Raw genomic sequence first — 19971 nt, 5'->3', positions numbered from 1 at the left:
GCCCCCTCCCTCCCACGTTCCTCTCGCACAGCTGCCGCAAGAGACGCCGCGTCACCTCACCTCTCCCATACCCTAACCCTAACCCTAACCCTCACCTCTCCCTTACCCGCAGGTGCGCACGGACGCGGCCGGCCGGGTGGTGAGGGACAGGGAGGGGTGCATGCCCGGGCACCTGTCCACCATTCTCCACCGCATGCCCCCCTCCCTGTCCCTCACCACCCGGCCGGCCGCGTCCGTGCGCACCTGCGGGTAAGGGAGAGGTGAGGGTTAGGGTTAGGGTTAGGGTATGGGAGAGGTGAGGTGACGCGGCGTCTCTTGCGGCAGCTGTGCGAGAGGAACGTGGGAGGGAGGGGGCGGCGAGGGCGAGGGCGAGGGCGAAGGTGAGGGCGAGGGCAAGCGCGAGCGCGAGCGCGAAAGCGATAGGAGGGAGAGTCTCTCGGAAGTGTTCGATACGCGTCGCGCCTGCACCCACGACTCGCGCTCGCCGCCGTCCCACTCGCCGCTCACGTACTTGACGAGGTAGTGCGCGCCGCGCGCCTGCACCCGCACCCGCGCGGCCGTGCCCTCCGCCGCAAAAGCAGACTCAAGCGCCACACAGTCTCGCTCTGGGAGCGGCTCCCAGTAGCCCTTGCACCCGCCCTTCGCGTCCAGCCAGACGCGCCACGCCGCGCCGCGCACCAGCTGCGCGAGCGTCCGCTCCACGCGACTCCTCCAGTCGGGAGTCATCTTGGCGGCGGCCAGCGCGGACCAAACTGCGGGGTTGCGCTCCGCCGCCCGCGCGACCGCCCACAACGAGACTGAGGCCGCGGCGAGCTTCTGGGCGTACTTGTCCCGCCCGGCGGGAGCGCGGCCGCTGTCATCCGGCGCAAAGAGAGCCGCGATGAGCGGCGCGTTGCTTTGGAGCGTGGGGGCCGCCGGATCCATCTGGGTGAGACGGCGTTCTCTGGGTGCAGCCGTGGACTCGGCCGAGGGGGAGGCTGCTCTGCACGTACTGTGAATAACCCGGGGCCCGGGGTTGTGCGTTTACGTGAATAACCCGGTGTAAATACCGGGAGGGAGGCGTGTGGCGAAAATACAAAGTGGATCCCGCGCGCCCGCCCCGCCCCGCAATAAGTGCAGATGTCCTCTGGCTGGGTTCCGGCTCCTACCCAGATAGGGGGTCTGTCGACACTGAGTCGCGCCAAAACGCCCTACCTACCTACCTATTGCGGGCGCCAACCGCCAGGCTCCGTGGCCCACCTACCTACCTATTGCGGGGCCGCGCAGCGAAGCGAAAAATACCCGTTTAGCCCTTCTGTGAATAGGCTCCGCGGGCGCCGCCGCCGCCAGGGAGTCGGCCGGCGCGAAGCGACGACCGCCGAGCTTTAGGTCGCCGACATCCAGCCGGAGCTGCGAGTCCACACGGAAGCCTCTAGGGCGAATTCACTGGGACAGTGATTTCGCAGAGACTACCTCATTTGCTGCTCCCCCCATGAAGGGGGGTTTGTGTGGGAAGCCAAGGGAGGTTAATGGCTTCCCACATTTGTGATGGGTCGAAATCGGCCCGCCGCATTGATGGTCGAATCGGTGTAACGAATCGAGAGAGAGAGACGCGAGGGCCCAAGAGGCCCGTGGGCTCGCCTGCAGAGCGTCTCTCTCTTGCCATTCTGCTTGTCTGTTTTGTGGCCTCTTCTCTCGTCTGTCGGTGTTTTGTTGGGGTTGGAAGGGGTTGGCACGGGGGTGGAAGGCCACCTCCAGAAGCAACAGCAACGTGTTCGAGCGTCAACCATATTCGTCGTCGGGAAGTGGTTCCGATACGTGATTCTGGTAGGCTGGAACACGCTGACGGTAAAGAGGCCGCAACGCATGGGCTTAGCGGATCTCTCAAGGAGATCGCTACAGCACGGAGCAGCGTCAAGGGAGCTGGCAGAGGTTGGAGCGACTGCGATGTGGAGGCAGAGCCAATAACTGCTCAAGTTAGTCTTGACGCTGCGGACGACAGGATTTGCTGGGGCGGCATCACGCCGCCTGGCATGTCTCGGCGCGGCGCCGAGGCACAGAGCCGCTGCGATGCAGCGGCGGCAAGGCACGGCGGCGAAAGCACCATCGCCGGGCAGTCTCGGGGTGGCGTGGAGGGCCACTCGAGCTCTGCCGGCGGGGCGGCCGCCGCTCACGGGCACGCGACGCGAGGAGGCGTCGCCGAGGGCGTCGAGGAGGCGCTCGACGAGGCGCGGCCGCGGGCCGGGTCCTCTCGGAGCCGCGGAGGCGCCGCTGCAGGCGGCGGCGGCGAGAGCGGTTCAGAGGATGAGGGTTCAGAGGACGAGGGTTCAGAGGACGAGGGTTCAGAGGACGAGGGTTCAGAGGACGAGGGTTCAGAGGACGAGGGTTCAGAGGACGAGGGTTCAGAGGACGAGGGTTCAGAGGACGAGGGTTCAGAGGACGAGGGTTCAGAGGACGAGGGTTCAGAGGACGAGGAGGTCAGCATGCAGAGCGGCTGTGGCGGTGAGGGCCATGCGGGCTCTGCTGCCGGCTCGCTCGCCTCTCTCGAGGATGCGACGGCCGGGACAGCCGTCGCTGCAGCCGGCGGCACCGCGCCGCCTGACGAGCCGCGTCCGTGGACAGCGGCGAGCACCCGCTGCTGGGCGAGGGCAGCGGCTCAAGTCGGCGTCGATGGCGCCGTCGCCGCAAAGCGTGATCGAGATCGCTTTGGCGGAGGCGCGAGCGACGCGGTGCACGACGAGGGGGCGGGCCTCGTCTCGGTGGGCGGCGGCGGGCCGCCTGGCATGTCTCGGCTCGGCGCCGAGGCACAGAGCCGCTGCGAGGCAGCGGCGGCAAGGCACGGCGGCGGAGGCACCATCGCCGGGCAGTCTCGGGGTGGCGTGGAGGGCCACTCGAGCTCTGCCGGCGGTGCGGTCGCCACGCACGGGCACGCGACGCGAGGAGGCGTCGCCGAGGGCGTCGACGAGGCGCTCGACGAGGCGCGGCCGCGGGCCGGGTCCTCTCGGAGCCGCGGAGGCGCCGCTGCAGGCGGCGGCGGCGAGAGCGAAGTCAGCAGGCAGAGCGGCTGTGGCGGTGAGGGCCATGCGGGCTCTGCTGCCGGCTCGCTCGCCTCTCTCGAGGACGCGACGGCCGGGACAGCCGTCGCTGCAGCCGGCGGCACCGCGCCGCCTGACGAGCCGCGTCCGTGGACAGCGGCGAGCACCCGCTGCTGGGCGAGAGCAGCGGCTCAAGTCGGCGTCGATGGCGCCGTCGCCGCAAAGCGTGATCGAGATCGCTTTGGCGGAGGCGCGAGCGACGCGGTGCACGACGAGGGGGCGGGCCTCGTCTCGGTGGGCGGCGGCGGGCCGCCTGGCATGTCTCGGCTCGGCGCCGAGGCACAGAGCCGCTGCGAGGCAGCGGCGGCAACGCGCGGCGACGAAAGCACCATCGCCGGGCAGTCTCGGGGTGGCGTGGAGGGCCACTCGAGCTCTGCCGGCGGTGCGGTCGCCACGCACGGGCACGCGACGCGAGGAGGCGTCGCCGAGGGCGTCGCCGAGGCGCCAGGCGAGGCGCGGCCTCGGACCATGTCCTCTCGGAGCCGCGGAGGCGCCGCTGCAGGCGGCGGCGGCGAGAGCGAGGTCAGCAGGCAGAGCGGCTGTGGCGGTGAGGGCCATGCGGGCTCTGCTGCCAGCTCGCTCGCCTCTCTCGAGGATGCGACGGCCGGGACAGCCGTCGCTGCAGCCGGCGGCACCGCGCCGCCTGACGAGCCGCGTCCGTGGACAGCGGCGAGCACCCGCTGCTGGGCGAGGGCAGCGGCTCAAGTCGGCGTCGATGGCGCCGTCGCCGCAAAGCGTGACCGAGATCGCTTTGGCGGAGGCGCGAGCGACGCGGTGCACGACGAGGGGGCGGGCCTCGTCTCGGTGGGCGGCGGCGGGCCGCCTGGCATGTCTCGGCTCGGCGCCGAGGCACAGAGCCGCTGCGAGGCAGCGGCGGCAACGCGCGGCGGCGGAGGCACCATCGCCGGGCAGTCTCGGGGTGGCGTGGAGGGCCACTCGAGCTCTGCCGGCGGTGCGGTCGCCACGCACGGGCACGCGACGCGAGGAGGCGTCGCCGAGGGCGTCGACGAGGCGCTCGACGAGGCACGGCAGCGGGCCGGGTCCTCTCGGAGCCGCGGAGGCGCCGCTGCAGGCGGCGGCGGCGAGAGCGAGGTCAGCAGGCAGAGCGGCTGTGGCGGTGAGGGCCATGCGGGCTCTGCTGCCGGCTCGCTCGCCTCTCTCGAGGATGCGACGGCCGGGACAGCCGTCGCTGCAGCCGGCGGCACCGCGCCGCCTGACGAGCCGCGTCCGTGGACAGCGGCGAGCACCCGCTGCTGGGCGAGAGCAGCGGCTCAAGTCGGCGTCGATGGCGCCGTCGCCGCAAAGCGTGATCGAGATCGCTTTGGCGGAGGCGCGAGCGACGCGGTGCACGACGAGAGGGCGGGCCTCGTCTCGGTGGGCGGCGGCGGGCCGCCTGGCATGTCTCGGCTCGGCGCCGAGGCACAGAGCCGCTGCGAGGCAGCGACGGCAAGGCACGGCGACGAAAGCACCATCGCCGGGCAGTCTCGGGGTGGCGTGGAGGGCCACTCGAGCTCTGCCGGCGGTGCGGTCGCCACGCACGGGCACGCGACGCGAGGAGGCGTCGCCGAGGGCGTCGACGAGGCGCTCGACGAGGCGCGGCCGCGGGCCGGGTCCTCTCGGAGCCGCGGAGGCGCCGCTGCAGGCGGCGGCGGCGAGAGCGAGGTCAGCAGGCAGAGCGGCTGTGGCGGTGAGGGCCATGCGGGCTCTGCTGCCGGCTCGCTCGCCTCTCTCGAGGACGCGACGGCCGGGACAGCCGTCGCTGCAGCCGGCGGCACCGCGCCGCCTGACGAGCCGCGTCCGTGGACAGCGGCGAGCACCCGCTGCTGGGCGCGGTCAGCGGCATGGATGAGGCGACAGCCCTATCGTCGCGGGCAGTTCCTGGATGGGGGTCAACCGCACTGGAGCTTGGCCGGTGGCGCAGTCGCAGTGCAAGGACCTACGATGGTGATGGTCGCGGCCGTAGAACACGTCGCGCTTCTACTGAGCTATTGGAGGGGCACTCGACACAAGGGTGGGCCCTCGCCTCGAGGCGGAGGTCGCGGCCGATTCACGCGCGAGACGGTGGATCGACCTCGACAGGATTGGCGATGGGGTTGTGCTGTCTTCCTCCTCCTCCGCCGTGTGCCGGGGAGTCGATCAGGCAGTTCACTTTGGGGGCTACGGGTATCCCCCCTGGCTATACTTTGAGATTAGGCATCAAAAGTGGTTCACAGTGGAGGCGGTCGCCGTCCTACAGGGAGTCGGCCGGCGCGAAGCGACGACCGCCGAGCTTTAGGTCGCCGACATCCAGCCGGAGCTGCGAGTCCACACGGAAGCCTCTAGGGCGAATTCACTGGGACAGTGATTTCGCAGAGACTACCTCATTTGCTGCTCCCCCCATGAAGGGGGGTTTGTGTGGGAAGCCAAGGGAGGTTAATGGCTTCCCACATTTGTGATGGGTCGAAATCGGCCCGCCGCATTGATGGTCGAATCGGTGTAACGAATCGAGAGAGAGAGACGCGAGGGCCCAAGAGGCCCGTGGGCTCGCCTGCAGAGCGTCTCTCTCTTGCCATTCTGCTTGTCTGTTTTGTGGCCTCTTCTCTCGTCTGTCGGTGTTTTGTCCCACCCTGAGCATTGTGCTCTTCCCGCCCTGGGGTTGTGCTGTCTTCCTCCTCCTCCGCCGTGTGCCGGGGAGTCGATCAGGCAGTTCACTTTGGGGGCTACGGGTATCCCCCCTGGCTATACTTTGAGATTAGGCATCAAAAGTGGTTCACAGTGGAGGCGGTCGCCGTCCTAACCCGTCTCGGCTGGCGTCCCAGCCGCAGGCGACGTCGTCTGGCATGGCCCGTTCGCGGCTAGCCGTCTCCCGCGCGAGCGAAGCGGTTTTTTATACGAATAAACCCCTCCCCCACCCCCCCACCACCACCTACCTACCTATTGCGGGGCCCTCTGGGGCGGTCAAAAGCGGACCACCTACCTATTGCATAGGGGCCAGCCAGTGTGGACAGACCCCCTATCTGGGTAGGAGCCGGAACCCTGCTCTGCAGGGCCGTTAAAAAAGGAATGCATTATTTTATTAATGGCATTAACTCGGACCCTCATCGGACATTAAGAGTTATTTAAGTCCCTCAACTCCCACCGGGCACCGCTGTTGCACCGCGCACTCGCCACGGCAGCTATGTTTATTGGTTTGTTTATCGCTCGTCGAGGACTGAGAAGGGAGAGCGCCGACCAAGAACGGCAAGGATGCCTGCCACATAGCCTGCCAGGATAACCCCACTTGCCAAGGTCAAGGCCAGGATGACAGCTCTAGAGAGTTGGCAATCACCTGTGCGTGGTTCAACGTATGCCAGTTTCCCGCTAGCCAGCGCGCCTTCCAACACCATGGCAGTTGGACGGCGCAAGGGGCAGCAGAAAGGCTGCCCAGCCCCAAGCCCTTTACAAAATCCGCAAGTCCATCGTGTGGCCACAAACTCGTCTAAGTACTTGACATGCTGGCCTGGCGCCGCTGGCTTGGGATAAGAGGGCTCCTTCGATGTCTTGTTCAAGACGGAACTCCCGTTGCCCTTGTCGCTTGACAGGTACATGACGCGTGCGAAGCGGCGCAGTCGTGGCCAGAGCCCAAGCTCCTGCAGCCTTAGCTTCATGAACGGTTCAGGTCCACATGTAGCCATCGAGTCGGCCTGCTTGACATACCGTTCAGGATGGAGCAGCGGGCCATCGATAATTGAGAGGCAGGCGAGCACATCCGCCTGGCCGCACACAATGTGACGGTCGCACACACCGCCGTAGTCTTCACCAGTGGGGACATAAACTTGGTGATGCAAGTCAAAGCGACTCACATCATGATGGCACCCGTAGACGTGGTCCGCGCGGGTGATGATGAATCGAGTGTACTGCTCGATGAGCCGATGTTGCACGAGGTGCCTTTTGAGCAGGTGGCGATAGACCAGATTGGGGGCGGCAGTGGATGGCGAACGCACCCCTCGCCGTAGGCGGGCGGGGCCAAGGAACCACACGGCGCCCGAATTGTTGGCCAAGTCGAGCCACCTGTGTGCGCCCAGGGCTTGGGCAATGGCAGCGATGGGCTGCTTCCAATTCTCAGGCTCGCGCAACGTCCACACGTATCTGGCGCGCGCAGCCAGGGAACTGTTCAGTAGGCTGGCTGTCTTGGGAACCATCAGCACGAGGTCTGCTTGGTTGGGCTTGAGCACGTGCTGAATGAGGGACCGCTCTGCGAGCTCGCCGCCTCTTATCTGACCGATCAGTGCCACAAGTGTTCTGCCACCGCGCGTCACGTTCCTCGCATGCCGCGTGTGACTCGCTGATGGATCCGTGGCAGACGCGGCCGCCCTGCCGACGAGCAGCGCGGCGGCGGCCACGCGGACATGGGCGGCGGATGGCTCGAGCGAGGCGATTCCGCCGAGATGCAAGGCTACCGCGCCGACGAGGCCCGTCTCGACCAGCCTCCGGGCCTTCCCAGCAGCGTCGGCGGGACACGACTCGGGTACGATGCTGTTGACGGATGGGAGACCCGGCATGGCGCCGCTCCGTCGAGTGTACCTCGCATTCGAGGCCGCGTAGATCACGCCGCACAGGCCGACCATTGCGACAAAGAAGAAGAAGAAGACGATCTGAGTGCGGCAAGCACCGGCGGTCGTCAGTGCCATGCCCTCGTTCTCCTTGGCGCGCCTCGAGCGCTTCTTGCCGTCCATCTTGTAGCCTCTCCACTTCAGCGCCACGACAGAGACGCCCAAGCACCCCACGAGGGCACCCATGAGGAGGGGCCAAAGAGAGCTGCCGGCCGTGACCGTCTCGGCCATGAAGATTTCGGCCTGTGGAAAGGCAGGCGCGGGCGACAGTCCGCCAGGCGCGCTGCGAAGAGGCGCGAGGAGTGATAGAAGCGAGTGGCTTGGCAGGGCACGCAGGGGAGGCCGTGCGGCAGGCAGGGGCAGGGGGGAGACGGGCTGGCGATGCGGTGCTCGGATCGCCTGGTCCGCCCCCTCCTCCTCGCCCTGCTCGACCTCGAGCGTGAAGGAGTCAGCGCAGATGCAAGAGGCGCAGCGTGGCCGCGAGCCGGCGAGGTCACTTGAAATGGAGAAGAGATCGGTCGACTCAACCGTCTTCGAGTCGGCGATCTGAGTGGCGCAGACCTCCGCGGGCCGCGCTAGCTCCTCCAGCGACGCCTCGCTGCGCTGATCCTCCGCCACCTCGGTCTTTGGCGGAACCGGCAGAGGCATGGGCACCGCCTCAGTCTCGGACCACCGGGCCGGGATGGGCAGCGACGCCTGGGCCTTGCCAGAGGCGGCCCAGCAGCCTGGTGGCTCCTCGGACTCGAGCGCAAAGCGCCGTTCCGCCGTGGCCGGGCAGCGGGTGCGCACCTGGAGCGGCCAAAGGAGCGAGTGTTGATGCAGGGCAGACAGGGCAGGCAGACCGGGCAGCGGCTGCGGGTGGGCATAGCCAGAGGGGTGACGGTGTGGCAGCCGATGCAGCGGCGTGGGGGAGTGCAGTGCGGGTCGCCGAGCGCCTGATCCGCCCGCTCCAGCTCTCCCTGCCCGACCTCGAGCAGCGAGGAGTTCGCGCGGGCAAAGGAGGCGCAGGCGCGCTGCCAGTCGGCGCACCCGCTTGAGACGGAGAAGAGATCGGACTCGACCGCGTTCGAGTCGGAGATCCGGGTCGAGCGGAGCTCTGCGGGACACGCAAATTGCCCCAGCGCGGCCGTCAGGCGCGCATCGACGGCCCGCTCGCTCTGGAGGAAGAGGAGGTGCTGGGGCGCTGCCGCTCGCCCGCCGTCCGCCGGCTTGGTCGTTGGCGGGCTGATCGGGGCGCGGAGGCCGATGGACGCCTCAAGAATCGTGAGAGGGGCGGACGCCGTATCCGGCGGCGTCTCGGTCTTGACAGAATCCTTGGTTGGGACTCGAGAAGTGTCCGCGACTGCGTCGTTCGCTCGCCACCCGCCGCCGGCTGGCATGCAAGCGCCGGGAGGAGGAGGGCCGCCGACGCGGACTGTTGGGCTTGAGACGCTCTGGCGCGCGGTCGCCGCGGCGAGGACGCTCGTGAAGGTGCAGAACATGAATCGCGGCTGCAAACCCGGCGGGTGCGGCATTGTGCGGCTCGACTGCTCGCTGTGAAGACACAGGGTGCAGTGTTTCTTTTTGAGAGCGCCTTCGTTGTTAATAGTACAAACCCAATGGTCCCTTGCTAGCGATCCGTCGTTGCAGTCGCACACACTCACACGCCACGCCGCACCGCGCGCCCACCCGCTGCCCCGCCCAGGCGGGAAAGAGATGAGGAGATGGGACAGCGAAGGAGGAGCACAAACACGTATGGGAGGGTTCAGTAATGCGCCACGCTGCCCGGCGTCTCTCACTTTCCGGGACAGCCCCGCCCTTTCGAGGCAGGAGAGTGACGGCTACCCCGTACGCCCTGTTGCTTCTACCCCGACGCCGACCGCCCATTCGCCCCTCCTCGTTCCCGCCTCGAATCCTCCGGACCCCGACAAGCCGCCCGACGTTGGGCCTCTGCCCCGCACGCTCCCGCCCCTCTGCCCCTCACACACACCCAGGCCCGACATGCACATACAAGACAAACCCGGCGTCCTGCTCTCAAAAGAAAAGAAAAAATGGGAAGGAGGAGACCAGCGGGGGAGACTCCCCGCCTATGCAACACCCCAGAGAGGGGCTGCCATCGCCGAAGCTGTGCCTAAGCATAACTCCCAAACCCGCAGCGGCCCGGGGGGCCTTGGGGGCAGCCTGCCGGACCGCTGTTGCACGGGGCCAAGCACCAGAAGATGAGTGGAATTGATGGATTGGGCCGTTGTCCGTGCCTCCCCTCTATACGTCAGAGTGGGACCTACGCCGCGCCGGGTAAGGGGCGCGCCCGGTCCTCGACGGAGCCGCGCGCCCCAAACGACCCGGGCGGCGAGTAGTCGTCCTCGAACCGTCGACTCGTAGTCGCCCGTGGTCAGCGCCCCTCCTCCCCCGCCCGTCCCTACTCATACTGCACCCGAGGCGCCCGCGGCATCTCGCCGCCCATCTTCGGCCACGCGTTGTAGTCGAAGATGGCGGCGTTGCGCCTCGCGACGATGGTCGAGTGCACTTGCAGGAAGCGCTTGCGCTCGCTACTGACCCGCCATCGTTCGCTGTCGGAGGACGCCTTAGCGGCCTTGATGTCGAAGTTGGTGTTGAACCACGTCGCCGCCTCGTGCCCGATGCCGCCACGCGTGCTCGCCGCCCACGTCATAAAGTCGCAGTTTTTGGCGTCGCACGCCGCTGCCTTGGCCTTCCGCTTCGTCGCCTCGGCGTAGTCGGTGGCTAGGCGCTTGCCGCTCGCCAGCGGGCGCAGGGCGCGTGCGGCGAGCCCACTGCCGCCGCCCCCGGCACCGGGGCGAGTGCGGCACCCAGCGCGCCGGGCGCTGGCGGGGGGGCGGCGGCGTCGCCAGCTGCAGCGCAGGCGTCGGCGGCCGGCGCGTGTCCGACGGGTGAGGCGGCGTTTCTTTTTTAAATGAACTCGAGGTCTCTCGAGGTTCTCGAGGTGGATATCCTTTGGCCGCGTTGGTTACCGAGGTTTGGTGTAACCCGAGCCACGGAGGCGTGTTTTCTGGCGGCCGACCGTCAGTGCACGGAGTTGCCACTTCTCCGACTGCCCCGGCTAGTTCCCGAGGTCGTCGGGTGTGACCCCTTCGTCCCCCGAGACCTAGCGCGGGTGGGTTGGAGGGGGCTCGCCCCGTTCCTCCCCATCGGGCCGCGTGAGCGGCCTCGCCACAGCGTCGCAATGTTCTCGCGGTACTCGAGGGTCGGGTTCCATCGCCGCGTGAGCGGCCAAGCCTTGACGGGCATCCGTGGCAGCCCGGTGTATCCGCCCATCGCCGCCGGAGCGTGCCGGGCCGGCGGTGGCGCGAGGAGCGGCGCGAGGAGGAGCGTGGAGCCAGGGAGTAGCATGTACGCGACTGGCGAGTGGCTGTGTTGTGTCCTGTGTCGGAGCCGTACCAAACAAGAGGTAATTAAATTTGCAGCATCAAAAAAGAAAATCCGCGTGTACCCCGCCCCGGGCCCCCGGCTTGAGTGTTGGGTTAGGCCTAAGCCTAGCCGCCATGACTGACAAACCAACGCCACCCGTGCTTGACGAGCTAGCGAAGCTGCGCGGCTCGATCCAATACGAGCGATCGCACTCCATCATCGGAGGCGATCAGACGGTCTGCGCGCCGCTCGAACGCGCCCACTCCATCATCGGAGGGGACAGAACGGGCGGCGACCGCGACAGTGCCTGCTCGAGCATTGACAGCGCCCGCACAAGCACCGACAGCAAGGCAAAGGACTGACAGTCCCATCTCGTGCCGAATGACTAGCTCCCAGGCGCCTATATGCGCTTTGCCGGCGAGATGCGGTCGGCGGTGTGGCAAATGCTCCTCTCTGTGGAATCTCTTGGCCAGATTGAGGGTGGGTGCTGTGGCTGCGGTAGCGTACCTCCCTCAAAAGCACCGTGTGGCTGCGGTAGCGTATGTACCTATCCTCCGCGCTACGTATGGAAAACGGATCGGACAAACGCAAAAGAGCGCCACACACGTAGTGCATCGACGATCGAGAGAGAGAGCACACAATACTCTAGACGCAGACGGTGTGAGACATGCTTGGCCCAGCCACACGACCGCACGAGCCACCGCTCCACGCCAACACGCGGGCATCGGCGGGAGCTAGCTCGAGATGTCCATGGGCGCAATCAACGGATGGTTTCCATGTCTTGGAGCTTCTTTTGCGCGCCGGAGTTGAAAAGCGTCGATTGTGTCATGCGGTTCAGCCAAGCAGCGGAGGGATGAAACATGCACACGATTTGCTCAAACCAAACATCGCCTTCCGTCGCTGTCAGAGGCGTGATCGCTCCCATGTGTACGATGAAGGGTCGGAGCCGCAGAGCACCGGCGAACATGAGAACCTGTTTGAGAATGTAGCCCTTGTCTTCTGACTGGCTTGACTGCTCCTTGGATGGCTTCATCAAGTTGAGCATAATGTATTGCTGGGCGGCCGAAGCGGGGTGCAGCAAGGCGTTCTCACTGAAGTGAATGAGAGGGCGGAGGTCCTCGTGCTCACACGCTTTGTACGCGAATGCGGACCGCGATGCCCTCCCAAGCAGCAAGTCGCACAGCTGGACCACAACACCGACCACATCAAAGAGTAGCGGCAGCAGCGGGTAAATAAGCCGCGAGGGAGGGGCAAATCCTGCAACAAAGCTCTTCTCCACCAAGGTGTCGTTTCCCAAGTCGGCAGCACGGCAGAACCTCTGGTAGTGGACGTGCGCCTCCCACGCCACCCTCCGGAGAGATGTGCGACCTCGGCCTCGAGCTCCTCTCGCAACGCCGCATTGCGCCGCGGCGCTCGTGCTGACAGCCGAGCAACGAAATAAAAAGCGGAGACCTCAGTGGGAGCGAACTCTGACGGAGAGGGAGGTTCCCCGTGTTTGTTGCCACAGGTCCAGTCGAAGCCGGTCCGAGCCGGTCCGGGACTCACGTCGCGAGCTATTGTTCTCACCGAGGCGGCTGACTGGTTGCCCCGGCCGACGGCGCACATCAAGAAGACGAAGACACGCAACACAGGTCACAGCCATGCATACCTCGCCTCCACCTCCACCGCGGCCTCTAGCACGCCGTCTTCCTCCTGCTCCTCCTCGCCCTCAGCGACCACCACCGCAGCATCCACCTCCATCGCCTCCGCTCCCGACTCCACCTGCGCCCCCTCCTCATCACTCACCTCGAACGCCTCCACCTCGACCGCCTCCGCCTCCTCCATCTCCTCCGCCTCCATCTCCTCCGCCTCCATCTCCTCCATCTCCGCCTCCGCCTCCGCATGCAGCTCGGCCCACCGCCCGCGGCACTCGGCGCCGGTGCGTCCAGGCAAGTGCGACGCCACGATGCCCCATTGGCAGGACGCGACGCGCGCTCGCAGCCCGGCCAGCTTCTTTGCTAGACTCGGCACCAGCAGCCGCAAGCGCACGTCGCCCCCTCGCTCGCCACCCCAAGGGAGCGGTGCCGCTGTCTCGTCCGCCACTGAGCAAGCAAGGACGGCCGACGCCGCATCGACGTCCTCGCCGCCCTGCGATGCGCGCGCCGCGCTCTGCAGCCGCGCCAAACCGTCAACCACGGCCTATCCACAGCCGCACGCGGTGAAGGGGCGCACAAATCAGCGTGTGCCGGCAACCGGCGACTACTGCCTCGCACGTGGCCGGAGGCGGCGGAGGGTGGCGCCGAACGGCACGCCACGCGCCGTCTTCGCGCGGCTCACCCATCCCCGTCTCCGCGCCCCAATACGCGGTGCTGCCGCTGCCTGCGCGAGAGCTTCCTCCCTCGTAGTCGATCCTGATCTCGCCTCCGGCGGAAATGGGCTCGGACGCGACGAGGACCATGTGCTGGCGCACCTCGCACCTAGAGAGAATTGCGACTCGCTGTGGCGCGTCCCGTCCGGCGCGACGACACGTGCTGGCGCAGCTCGCACGGTGCGGGCCGCAACACGGGCCACAGCTCGAGCCGCGCGTTGGGCGAGCGGCTGTGGTTGGCGAACGACGCGCAGCAGCGGGGCACGCTGAACGGGCAATTCTCGCTCGCACCGTCGACGACGACATGGGTGCCTACGTCGTGCCTCCTCACGTAAGCGACTTCCGCGAAGCGCAGGCAGTGGCGGCGTCGGCGCCCGGGATCTGAAGCGCGCACGTGCCGCGCCGCTGCAAGCTGCACGGCAGCCGCGGCCCGGAGTACAAGCCGAGCGCCTGCCCCCGCCGGAGAGGCGCCCGCGCCCAGAGCCCGAGCCCGAAATCGCTTGGTGCGACGAAGGACCACGCGTTGAGCGGGCCGTGCGCGGCAGCCGTGAGCAGCGCCGCGGTGTCACGCGCCATCTGCCGTTCGATCGCCTCGGGCGGCACCAGCGTTGGAGGCGCGGGTGGCGACGGAGGAGACCACTCGAAGTCGCACCCGCCATCGGCGCGCGCGCACCACCACCTCCTGCCCATCCACACCGCCGGCCTGCCACACTCGCACAGCGGCTGCATGCCCGCGGTGCCGTCGTCGGTGCGACCGCACGCCCACAGCTCGAAGCTGCAGCCGCCGTCCTCGTCGGCACACCACCAGCGCCGCTTGCGCAACACGGCCAGCGCACCGCAAAGGCAAGTGGGGGGTGGCACACCGCCGCCCCACCGCCGCGGCGCCCCCTCCGCCGAGGCAAGCTGCACAAACCGCGGCAGCTCCGCCGCGGTCAAAGCGCCCTGCAAACTCGGCGCCCGCCCGCCCGCCGCGTGGGGCCGCCCAGGGGAAGGCGCGGAGAGGTAGGCCGGCAGCCGGGAGGAAGAAAAAGAAACGCCGGCCCGAGGGCCTGCTGCCGACTCGGAGGCGCCGCCGCTGGACGAGGACGCGGCGCCGGCATTGAAGGCGCGGATCAGGCTCTCGTCGAAGATGTTGTCCTCGCACTCCCAGCTGTCGTGCTCGGGCGGGTAGTCCTCCCAGCGCACCAAGTACTGGGCCTCTCCGCCGACGTGCCGCCGCGCGAGCAGCGCCTCGACCCGAAACACGTCGCCGCCCAGCCCTGCGACCGGCCCAGGCTGGCGGGCGGAGGCGGAGGCGGAGGCGGAGGCGGAGGCGGAGGTGGAGGCGGGGGCGAAGACGGGCGGCGCCCGAGCTCCGCCTTGGTCGAGTCCGAAGTGCCTTGCCACCTCGACGCGCGAGCGGAAGCGCTTCCCGGCGGGCGAGAAGAAGTAGGTGTCGCAACGGCCGGCTTGTCGCACCTCTGTCTGCGTGTACCAGCCGTCGACGAGGCCCTCCCAGCCGCCGCAAGAGACCTGCAGAGGGGATGGGGAGGTGCATTTCAGCCGACTGATGAAGAGAACGCGCCGGGGGGTAGATTAGGCGAGGGGGGTGGGGAGGAGGCGAGGGCACCAGGTACTCGGAGAGGCCGCCAACAGAGCGGCTTCCTCCTTCTGCTGTCTGCTCGTCCGGCTGGCATTGCGCGTCAGGCCCACCCGAGGGACGCGCGGGAGCGGGGCAGTAGAGCCGCGGCCTCTTCACCGCTGCAGCGACCGGTGCGCCCACGCCCGGCCGCTTGCCTAGCTGCGGCGGCGGGGCTGCCTGCGGCGGAGGGGGCGCCAGCGGCGGCGCGCTCTGCCGGCTCGGCACCGGGTAGCGGAGGCGTTGGACTTGCGTGGCCGTGAGCGGCGTCAAACCGAGAACGCGGGCGACTGCGCTGCGGCCCTGATGAGGCTGGCCACTCGGCGAGATCCAAGTTATTCTGGAGAGTGGAGTCGCGCGAGTGGAGTCATCAGTTTGACGCCTCCACCCTCGCACGAGAGCCGGATCGCCACCGCAAGCAGAGATGTACGTGCGGAGATACGTGCCTACCGCAAGCGTGACACGCTCAAGTGGTTCTCTGACAATGCACGCCGCGGCACAGCGGAGCAGCATGCGCCCGGACTTATCTTGAGGCCCGCGGCCGCCATCTCCATCTTGGTGAGGCCCGAGCCAGCGGCCGACCCCGCCGCCTCCTCGATCCCCGCCTGCGCCAGGCTCCGCTGGCCTCGCCGGGCGGGGTCGGTGCCTCCGCCCGCCCCGACACCGCGGCTTTGTCCGCGGTGCTGCGCCCGCGCGTCTCCGCCGCCAAGCTTAGCTTCGAAGAACGTCGACGGTCTCCTCTCGCGCCGGCCGTCGCCCCCCTCCTGCACCGCCGCGCCGCGAGTGTCAGCCGCGCTGATCTCGCCCCCGTGCCGCCCGGCGTGTGCTCGGCCGCCGCCGCCGCCGTCACCACCAAGCGAGGAACTGGCCGCCAGCAACGCAGCCACGGCCTTTCGCTTCCTGCCCGCCCCAGGACGCCGCCCGCCACGCCCGCCCTTTTTGATCGGCACCGGCTCGAGCACTACCCGCTGCGCCGCCTCCCTGTCGCCGCCGGGCCCCTGACTTGTCCCGGCGGCAGCGGCCGACCCCGCCGCCTCCTCGATCCCCGCCTGCGCCAGGCTCCGCTGGCCTCGCCGGGCGGGGTCGGCCGGGTGAGCTGCCGCCTGAGCTCCCTGAGGCTGGGCGGCCTGAGGCTGGGCGGCCTGAGGTTGGGCGGCCGCCACGGAGGCGACCTGCACCTTCGCCGGCGGCGGCCTCTTCTCGCCGTGGCGCCAGCGGCAAGACTTGCCCTTGTGGCACTTTCCCTCGAGCCACGCCTTGCACACCTCCTCCTTTTGCGGCTTTGGAGCCGCCGCCGCCGCCGCCGCGGGCGCCGTCAGGTCGACGGCTTGTCCGCGGTGCTGCACCCGCGCGTCTCCGCCGCCAAGCTTAGCTTCGAAGAACGTCGACGGTCTCCTCTCGCGCCGGCCGTCGCCGCCTGGCCGGGCCGGGTGAGCTGCCGACGACGACGACGGAAGAACCCGGTCCACCTCCCGCGTGCCGGAGCCCGCCTCCGCCCCCTCCGCTGCCACTGCCGCTGTCGCCGCCGCCGCCCCCTCATCACTGCTCTCCTCCTTCTCCTCCTCCTCCTCCTCCGTCGTCGTCGTCGTCGCCGCCGCCGCCGCCGCCAGCTTGGCGCCGATGCGCTGCGCGATCTGCGACCTCTGCCTTGCGCCTTGGTATGACGCGACTCCGACCTCTGGAGCATCGCACAGCTCCTTGAGCTGCGCCAGGCTCAGGCCACCGCTGGCGCGCAGCCGCTTCGCCAGCGCCTCCGAGCTGTCCCACCCCACACTCAGGCCCTTCTGATCGCAGAGCGGCTTGAGGCGGAGAGGCGGCAGCAGCTCCAGCCAGGAGAGGTCGATCTCGCACGGATCGGGCGCCGGGCCGGCCTCGAAGCGCACGACCGGGCGCGCGCCGCGGTTGGAGGAGCGAGCTCGCTGCTCAGCTCCCGCCGGCTCGGCTCCCGCCGGCTCAGCGCCCGCCGCCACCGCCCCTGCTGTCGCCGCCGCCGCCGCTGTCGCCGCCGCCGCCGCCTCTTCGACCGCCCGCGCGTACGCCACCGCCGCCTCCACCGCCGTGCCGAAGCTCCCGAGGCTTGGTTTGCCCGACAGTCGCGCATGGTACGGCAAGCGGTTAGAGGGATTCTTGATCACGCCCTTGTAGCCGGTGCCGTTGTTGCTGGACAAGTGCAAGCGCAAGCCCTCCGCCTCCGGAGCCTCCTCCTCCGCCTGCGGCGCATGCGACGAGGCAGCGACGGAGGCTGAGCGATGCCGCACCGTCTCGGAAGCTGTCGTGGGTGCATTTGCGCCGGCAGGGAAGATCCGCTCGCCCTCGGCCGCCGGAGGCCCGCTGCTCGCCTCACGACGCCACCGTGCGAGCTCGCACGGATCGGGCGCCTCGAAGCGCACGACCGGGCGCGCGCCGCGGTCGGAGGAGCGAGTTTGCTGCTCAGCTCCCGTCGGCTCGGCTCCCGCCGGCTCAGCGCCCGCCGCCGCGGCCGCCGCCGTCGCCGCCGCCGCCGCTGTCGCCGCCGCCGCCGCCGCCTCTTCGACCGCCCGCGCGTACGCCACCGCCGCCTCCACCGCCGTGTCGAAGGTGCCGATGTAGACGTGCCTGCCGTCCACCGCGCGCTTCGCCACGAAGCGGCCAGAGGGGAGCTTGACCACGCCCTTGTAGCCGGTGCCGGCGGCGCTGGACAAGTGCAAGCGCAAGCCCTCCGCCTCCGCGGCCACTATCGAGGGCTGATACTCGCCGACCGACCGCGCGTACGCCACCGCCGCCTCCACCGCCGTGTCAAAGAGGCCGAGGTTAGCCACGCTGTGAATCGCACGGAAGCGGCCGGAGGGCTCCTTGAACACGCCCTTGTAGCCGGTGGCGTTGCTGTTGCTCGAGAGGTGCAAACGCAAGCCCTCCGCCTCCGTCGCGACCGCTGCCCGTTGAGGCTCGGATGCCGCGCTCCTCGGCTCGGACGCCGCGAGCGCTTCAGTACGCGGTGCCAGCGGCATCAGCTCTGTGCGCGAGCTGAGGCTCTTGCACAAGTGACCTGCGGCTCGCGCGAGCGGGTAGCATTTTCTTTTTAGCTAGAATTCTTAAGCTAGAAATGGAGGCCTCCTCGAGAGCACTCCCTTTGTTCTCTTCTCATAAAATCGGAGGGTCGGCCCACCTTCGTGAACTGAAGCGACCCAACGATTTTGTGAGTGGCAGCAAAGGGAGTGCCTCGAGAGAGCCCGCCAAAGCAGTAGCTGTGTGGGCTGCGAGACGGCCGTGCGACCACACGCTGGCGCACATTACTTTTTTTCCGCCGCATGGCCCATTCCCCGCCCGGCGCCCGATCCGCATGCCGAGCTGCAGCGCGCGGGTGCTCAATGGGGCGGCGCGAGTCCGAGTCCGTGTCGTGGAGCTTCTTTCTGAGGCTGAGGGTGAGGCGGAAGGCGCCGACGCTCAGCTGGATCCGGCAGTCGTCGTCGAGTCCGAGTACCCGACTACATGTACATCCCAAGTCGTGCGCGAGTCAAAAGTACAAAGAGAGGAAGAGGGGATTGATTCCGGAGCCCCTCTCGCAACACTGGTCACTGGTTCGGACTGGCCCCGCTTATCTAGCCGCCGAAGGCCTCCTCCGGGCACCCACCTCACCCCGCTCCGCCCCGCCCCGCCCCTCCCTCTCCCCGCCCCCTCCCCAAAGCCGCACTCGGCTCTGCCTTCCTCCCGATCCTCACCCTCGTGCGCTCGCCGCCCGCGCCTCCTCCTCCCCCATGCGAGAGAGAGAGTACGAGCAGCGCAAGCACACCTCGCAGCCAAACCGAGAAGAAAGCGCGCCCCAGATGGAGCGGCTGCCTGCCGACAACTCCATCTCCTTCTCCATGACGCCGGCACCGTCACCAGCCAGAGGAGCCGCTGCCTTGACGCGGCCGGTTTCAGCTTGGAGTGAGGTTGAGAGAGAGAGATTTGTGTTGGATTTGTGTTGAGGGTTGATGACTGCACTTCAAGTGCTCCAAGAAGAGGATGTTTGAGGGGCGGTTTTGTAATTTGGACCGAAGGATCTAATTAGATTAGTAGCAAATGAGATAGTTAGTTGGCTTAGATAAAACTAGACAGTGGATGCGTGCGCGTGGTTGGTATTCGTTCGAATGAATGCATCGATCGCCCCGCCATGCATGTTTTGAATGAGATAGTTGCGAAGGATTCCCGGTCCAACCGCCGCGCAGCAGACGAGCGCTTGATGACCATCTCCCTCCTACACACAGTGAGAGTCCTCAACCATCGCGAAGCAGGAGGCAGACACCGGGTTGACATGTAGCGGCGGTTGACATGCCCAGGGTCGATCTCGGACTATCTCGGGCGGAGGTCCTGCTCGGCTGACCTAATCTCGCCTGTGATCTCGCGCAAGCTCGGTCTCCCCGAGCTCGGCCGACCTTCCAAACTGTCCCTATGCGAGCCTCGCCTCGCCTCGCCCAATCTCGAATCACGTTGCCTCATATCTCGGCTGAGCGCGGCCATCCTGCCGTCAACCCGCGTCGTACCGCAATCGCGATCTCGTGCCCTGTCATCTCGGACAATCTCGGCTTCCCTGGCCCCGCCCGACCTTTCAAAGTGTCTCTATCGACGGATTGCAGGCTAACCTCCCCTCACCTCGCATGATCTCGGGTGATCTCGGCTCCCACCCTACCCGAGGAGGTGACTGCCTCGCCTTACTCGTGACTGTAGGTGGCGGCGCACAACCTCGACATGGGCTACGAGTGGTGCTCGCTGGGTCTGGTGTGAGAATGTGTGTCGTGTTCGTGTCTGGTGTCCATTATAGCTCCGAGTAGAGGGGGCGGTCTGCTGCTTCATAGGGGAAACCTGGAGCGCGGAGCTAACCCTCGGAGACCGTGTTTACTTTACGGCCCTTTCCCTGCGAACGCGCACCCCCCAGGGCTAGGGCTCTCTAGCCCGTAACCCGATCCCGATCATCCGGCCCGCTGGGTGCGCTTCTTAGCTCCCCGGCCCTGGATGTGAGGCTAATGACTGCACTCC

At 67.8% G+C, this 19971-nt stretch overlaps 4 protein-coding genes across 4 annotated transcripts in view; all 4 read right to left on the bottom strand.

The window, feature by feature from the left end:
* The window catches only part of EMIHUDRAFT_458372 (hypothetical protein), a gene marked incomplete at its 5' end in the record, with an annotated part of 2106 nt that extends 1182 nt beyond the window's left edge, over positions 1-924 (bottom strand). Inside the window, 2 exons of the mRNA XM_005773778.1 lie at positions 173-243; positions 469-924. Coding sequence (XP_005773835.1) covers positions 173-243; positions 469-924 — 527 coding nt within the window. The remainder of the gene's footprint in view (positions 1-172; positions 244-468) is intronic.
* A 5323-nt stretch (positions 925-6247) lies between these two features.
* On the bottom strand, positions 6248-9159 carry EMIHUDRAFT_241233 (hypothetical protein; the record flags this gene model as incomplete). Its single annotated transcript, XM_005773777.1, has 4 exons — positions 6248-6362; positions 6540-7888; positions 8018-8434; positions 8527-9159. The coding sequence occupies 4 exons, from the start codon at positions 9157-9159 to the stop codon at positions 6248-6250; spliced, it is 2514 nt and encodes an 837-aa protein (XP_005773834.1).
* Positions 9160-10043: 884 nt separating this feature from the next.
* On the bottom strand, positions 10044-10993 carry EMIHUDRAFT_241232 (hypothetical protein; the record flags this gene model as incomplete). The annotated part of the gene is made up of 2 exons (XM_005773776.1): positions 10044-10416; positions 10818-10993. 2 exons carry the CDS (start codon positions 10991-10993, stop codon positions 10044-10046), a joined length of 549 nt encoding a protein of 182 aa, XP_005773833.1.
* A 1650-nt stretch (positions 10994-12643) lies between these two features.
* On the bottom strand, positions 12644-17963 carry EMIHUDRAFT_117193 (hypothetical protein; the record flags this gene model as incomplete). Its single annotated transcript, XM_005773775.1, has 5 exons — positions 12644-13189; positions 13461-13467; positions 13690-14870; positions 15097-15156; positions 15477-17963. The coding sequence occupies 5 exons, from the start codon at positions 17961-17963 to the stop codon at positions 12644-12646; spliced, it is 4281 nt and encodes a 1426-aa protein (XP_005773832.1).
* Positions 17964-19971: the final 2008 nt, after the last annotated feature.

Source organism: Emiliania huxleyi, assembly GCF_000372725.1.
Source record: "Emiliania huxleyi CCMP1516 unplaced genomic scaffold EMIHUscaffold_327, whole genome shotgun sequence".
In the NCBI taxonomy this organism is placed as follows: domain Eukaryota; phylum Haptophyta; order Isochrysidales; family Noelaerhabdaceae; genus Emiliania; species Emiliania huxleyi.
This window is presented reverse-complemented; position numbering and strand designations above follow the sequence as displayed.